Source organism: Nematolebias whitei, chromosome 16, assembly GCF_014905685.2.
Source record: "Nematolebias whitei isolate Nwh7 chromosome 16, NemWhi1, whole genome shotgun sequence".
Taxonomy (NCBI): domain Eukaryota; kingdom Metazoa; phylum Chordata; class Actinopteri; order Cyprinodontiformes; family Rivulidae; genus Nematolebias; species Nematolebias whitei.
Window position 1 is genome coordinate 18,298,554 of NC_056513.1, and position 5,592 is coordinate 18,304,145.

The 5,592-nt window shown below is 37.1% G+C and overlaps 1 protein-coding gene across 1 annotated transcript in view; it reads right to left on the reverse strand.

The window, feature by feature from the left end:
• LOC119422389 (zeta-sarcoglycan) overlaps positions 1 to 5,294 on the reverse strand; it is a 157,685-nt gene extending 152,391 nt beyond the window's left edge. Inside the window, exon 1 of the mRNA XM_037689753.1 lies at positions 5,085 to 5,294. Within this exon, the coding sequence (XP_037545681.1) occupies positions 5,085 to 5,294 (210 nt within the window). The remainder of the gene's footprint in view (positions 1 to 5,084) is intronic.
• Positions 5,295 to 5,592: the final 298 nt, after the last annotated feature.

The window sequence follows — 5,592 nt, forward strand, 5'->3', positions numbered from 1 at the left end:
ATATATATATATATATATATATATATATATATATATATATATATATAAAAAGGTGTACCTGGATGATTGAGCATGAACTTTGTTTCCTTGAACCACTTTGACTGTGGCTGCCTGCCTGGGAGGAGTTGACGAGGGACAGGATGACCCCCAGAAACCATCTTAGCTCCAGCAAACTGGTTCGTCCAATTAAGGAGTTTACTGCTTGGTGGGGAAACAGTTTACTGGAATTCCTCTGACTGATGAAGCCCTCTGGATAGAGGGTGAAACGTTTCTATAAAAAAAGAAACTGCCCAGATGACCTGACTGAGAATTATTGGATTTGGTACTTAGATGATTGAGCATGAACTTTGTTGCTTCTCTTTCTACATTTCACAAGGTTTTTTTTATTTTTTGTCTTCTGGTCTTTTTTAAGGAGTGAATTTGTGCTTGTTCTCAGCTGGTTTAGCCCTCTGTCCCCCTCACACTTGCTCTCGGTTACCAATTAACACGCCCACACTTGATTAGTCATTGGTTTTCTCAGTGTGTAGTTCCAGGTTTTCACTTCATCTTCGCCAGACATGTCTTGTGGGCTCTCACTGTGCCACGCATGCAACGGTTTGTAATTTCTTGTTTCGGCTCTTTGTCATTCTGCTTTTTGCTGCATCTTTGCTTCCAAAGACGCAGCAAGATGCATCTTTTAAAATTTAATAAAGGACAGCATTGTTTGTTCCACTAACTGCCTGCTAACGTCTGCAGTTATGTTCTTTGAACCACGAGTTACAACATTTTAAACTCTGGACCTGGATAACACTCTTCTACAGACACAACACAGTATTATGTCATAGGACTTTTTGTACAGTACTGTTTGCCTGTTATTTTAGTTTATTTATTTATTTATTATTTATACATACATTTGTACCTTCTATTTTTAAAATCATTATTTCTGTATTTTGGTACAGTGCAAACTTGTTTTTAGATTTTAGATCCTCCCTTTTTCCCCTAAAACATACCACTCCCAGCAAATAGAGTAGTCAGTAGTGTTTGTAGATCCTACTTTTACTTTCTTATTTACAAACTAAACATTTATTGTTTTAAAATATGTAATCTATTATGCACCCATCTAGCTCATTTTGAGTTGGTCCAACTCCACTGTTGCCTTGCCACTCAGACAGTGCTGAGCTGTGGGGATGAGACATTTATACGATAAATACTGTATTTTTCATGATGTATAAATGCTGTATCTTTTATAGTATTGTTTGGCAACAAATTATTTAGATCATACTTGGAAGCACAACATACCTATACCTACTATTTTTTTTTTTTATCTCTTTTGCCGCTATTCTTGACATAAACCCAGAGCTCATTGCGGATGCTTATTCTTTGAGTTGAATGAAAGTCTTTAGAAAAAAAACTTGAAACCTGCTCTCCTACATGAAATCAGAATGCAATATCCATTGTAAGTTTGTCACATAATCAGGCATCCATGTGTGCTTGTATATTTTTAGTCTTTTAGGACTCGTGTTTTGCTGCAGACTGGCTTTGTCTCGATGGATGAGTCAAACAGACACCTCATTGAGTCTCTAAAGACCCTAGACTGAAAGTTCAGTTGTTACATGTAGGCCACATGTAGACAGACAGGCACTTAACCATATGTAACTTTCTTTTTTATAACTCTCTTAAGTCCTTTTTTCCTCCAACCTTCTGTTCGTTTCTCATCATTTCCACCACCAATCCTAATGTGTTTTATACCATCTCAAGGGGAGAATACAAGGACTTTTTTCCCCTTTTGCCAAGGCAATAAGTGATTGTCACAGTAGCAGTGTCACTCTGGTACTTAATGTGATCAAGTGTATGCTTATTTGGAACCAAAATATGCAGAAATGAACAAGGAAACTGATGACTCTTTGGGTAGAAATAAATAGACACTTTAAATTTGGCATGGATTGGGTGATGAAAGACATCACATTACCAGGCACATTTCCTCCCACATGTGCACTTCTGGTTGGATCATGAAAATGCCAACAGGACTCCTCACCTTGTTTTGCATTTAATAAAGAATACCACTGAGGGGTAATATTGCAATGTAATATTGACACAATAGAAAATCTGGGTGTAATTTTTTTCATGTCTTTCTGACATTCATGTTTGGCTTCAGACTGCAGGTTTACTTACAGTTCCTAGAGTTTCCAAAACCAGAATGGGAGCAGATCTTTTAGTTATGAGGTTCCTCTCTTGTGGAACCAGCTTCCAGTTTCTATCCATGAGGCTGACACATTGTCCAGTTTTAAAACTGGGCTTAAGACTTTCCTATTTGCTAAATCCTAGAGTTAGGGTTGGCTTGGATTTTCTGAGCTCTCCCTTAGTTATGCTGCTATATGCTTAAACTGCTGGAGGACAAAGTGACCACATTTTTTTTTCACTCTGCTTTTCTTTACTTACTCTGCTCAACCTGTTTTGTATTTGTAATTATTTTTTCTATCCTTGACATGTGTTTTTGTCTTTCAGGTGCACCTGTTAGCACCCCATCCACGTCAAAAATCCCATTAAATACAATGAGTGGTTAGTGCTAGGTTTGTGCTGGTTTGTGCCATACAAAAATTAATTTGTGCTGCTTTGGATTCTGAGACACAGCTAAAGGTGGATGAAGACACAGCTGAAGGTGGTTGAATACACTTCATCCCCGTGGTACATGCGGTCAGTGTCTCTGTTGGCAGGAGCATGTGCGCAAGCTGGTGCACCTGCTGCAGCAGTAACATCCACTCCACAGACATGGACAACGTCTCTTGTCATTGTATTTTTAATAAATAATGAAAAAAATAATGTGCGATGACTTAGGACTTTTATGGGTTGAGATATGAGCTGCCGGATTCGAACAAACAGTTGTTGGAACGCACACAGTGCAAATGAGGGAGTTCCCGATCTTGTTCCAGCAGGATCCGGCTCAAATTAACCACTGCTCATATATGGATCTGCCATTCTGTGTTCATTTGCCTCTCCTTCCTGTCTTCTCAAACCCAGCTGTTCAAAGCAGATTGCCACTTTTCCTGAGTTTAGTTCTGCTGGAGGTTTCTTCCTTTGAAAAGTGTGTTTTTCCTTTCCACCATTGCCATTGTGCTTGCTCAGGATGGGAGACTGTGACAAAGTGAAGATTCAATGTGTCTACTGGCTTCCTTAGATAGGGAACTTTACTAACTGGCTTTTCTATGTATATGGATATTCCTGTAAAATGCCCTGAGACAACGTTGTTGTGATATGTCGCTATGTAAATAAACTGAATTGAATTGAATTGACTATGCAAAAACAAAGGTATAATTTTCTTAAATATATTTTTTCCTTCAAAGTATCCATTTCTTATGCATTCACTCTGTCATGGTACCAGGAATGGTTAAAAAAAGAGGTATGGACTGTTTCATTATAACTATAATGCAATATACAGTATAGGCGAGTGCACAGTCCTTCAATTGAAGTTCACATCAAATCCTGTGATGCAGTTCAAGATTTTTTTTTTTAATTTCTTTTGACTTCTTCTGTTTTCAGGATTTTTCCATATGCCTTTGCACTTCACATTCCAGTATATGGCCTTTGAAATATCTTCCTGTTTTCTATGCATAGTGTTGGCTTGCTTTCCTCAGGCACATTCTCTGACTGCCCTTCTTCTCTCCACCTCACACCCATTCTCTCCCAAATCCTTTAGTGAAGTTGCAAATAGAAGCACAAGATATGACGTGAAGATGTCTGAGCAAATGTTTAACTGGTTCAAAAGCGCCTTCATTTGCATATATACTAGTAAACTATAATATTATAATCCTCAAGTGAAATACGCAACATTGGATGGATGAATACTTTTAAAAAAAATCTAAGAAGAAGCAAGCAAATCTTACTAATCACAATAATAACATGTACAAAATGTCAGCTGTTATGTATTTAAAAGGCATTATGTTAAATAATGTATTTTTTAATAATGTTTCTTTGCAAGGACAAGCTAAGTTCACTGTTTCAAAGATCTTTAGCTTCATTTGAAAGCAATCCTTGTCAGTCATCAGTGGAAAACATACAAAATGTGTGTTGCTGCATTGATTTTTTTTTTGGACATGTCTTTATGATATTCTCAAACCCAGCTGGTCGAATCAGATGGCCACTTGTCCTGAGCCTGGTTCTGCTAAAGATTTCTTCCTCATGAGGGAGTTTTTCCTTTCCACTGTTGTCTTCATGCTTGCTCAAAATGAGAGTTCTGCGATGAAGTTAAATTCAAAGCAGTCTGTTCCTCAGATAAATACTGTTAACTTGTTTTTTTTTTTATAAATGGATGTTTCTGTTCAGTGCCCTGAGATGACTTCTGTTGTGACTCTGCGCTATATAAATAAATTGAATTGAATAGACATGAAGCTATGATTTTGTTTGATATATAGTTTGCTATCTTTTTATCTGCATGTTTTAGAGGGAATTTGGGTGGGCATTCCAGCCAACAACAGGGTGTGGGATATAAAAATAAAATAAAAGTATACAAACCTCATAGAAATTGGAATGTTATTGCTAAAAGCACCCACAAACAAAGTAAAAAATACAGAACAAAAGTTACCCAATCTGAAGATGGAACCAAACTGAGTCAATCAGAACTCATTTCCTGAAAAGCTCACAAGGTTTTTTTTTGGTAAAATAAACAATATGGTCCCTGTAACCAACTTTCCCATTTACTCTAGAATATAGTTATTTATTGTTTAATGAAACCTATTTAAAACTGAGTGAAAATATAAAATATCTGATATTATAAACCATTTACATGCATGATGACAGAAAGCTTTATCTTTAGCTGCTAAGTTTGCAACATCATGAACAAAAACATCTTACACAAATGTCCCTTTTAGTATAACACTTACAGTCAATCTGTTTCCAGGACAACCAAATCTTGCTTTTTGCACAAAATGTCCTTTGTCATGATGAATCAGCTAATGCAAAATTAAACAGTAATCACTGTAATCATGTATTTTCACTCATGGGTTTTATTGCATTAACACAAACCCTTTAAACTACTTTCATTTATAGGAACACACACTCATATAACACTCTGGCATTTTAACGACCACACACACACAGCTGTCTCCTACCGGTGTGAAGTTCATGACTTTGAGGATCCAGATGGTCAGCGCCAGGTTGACAATCATGGTGACGAGAAGGAGGAGGATGAAAAAGTACAAGCATCTCTTCCTCCATCCATAGATGCCGACTGTAGGGTAAACCTGGGCGCTGCACTCCGATGCACCTCTCTGGTGGAGAGGGTTTGGCTGAGCTGCAAGGATGTACTGTTCCTGGGTCATCTGAAAAGTAGAATAAAAATAAAACACATTTACTCAACTGGCAAGTGTAATGTACATTTAAGAGCAAAAATAATTAGACCAGGATAAAAAGATGTATGAAAGTTCTTCCACATCAAGGTTCAAGCTTCTTTATTGTCATTTGCATCACATATGGTACGCGAGGTGGAATTAAATTGTGTACTCAGGGTCCCAGTTACACCCAAAAATAGCAAACATATAAAAAGAAGCAGTATACAATGATCTAAGACATATGCTAAACACTAATAATGTAAAATAATACAGTATATGAAACAGCAGC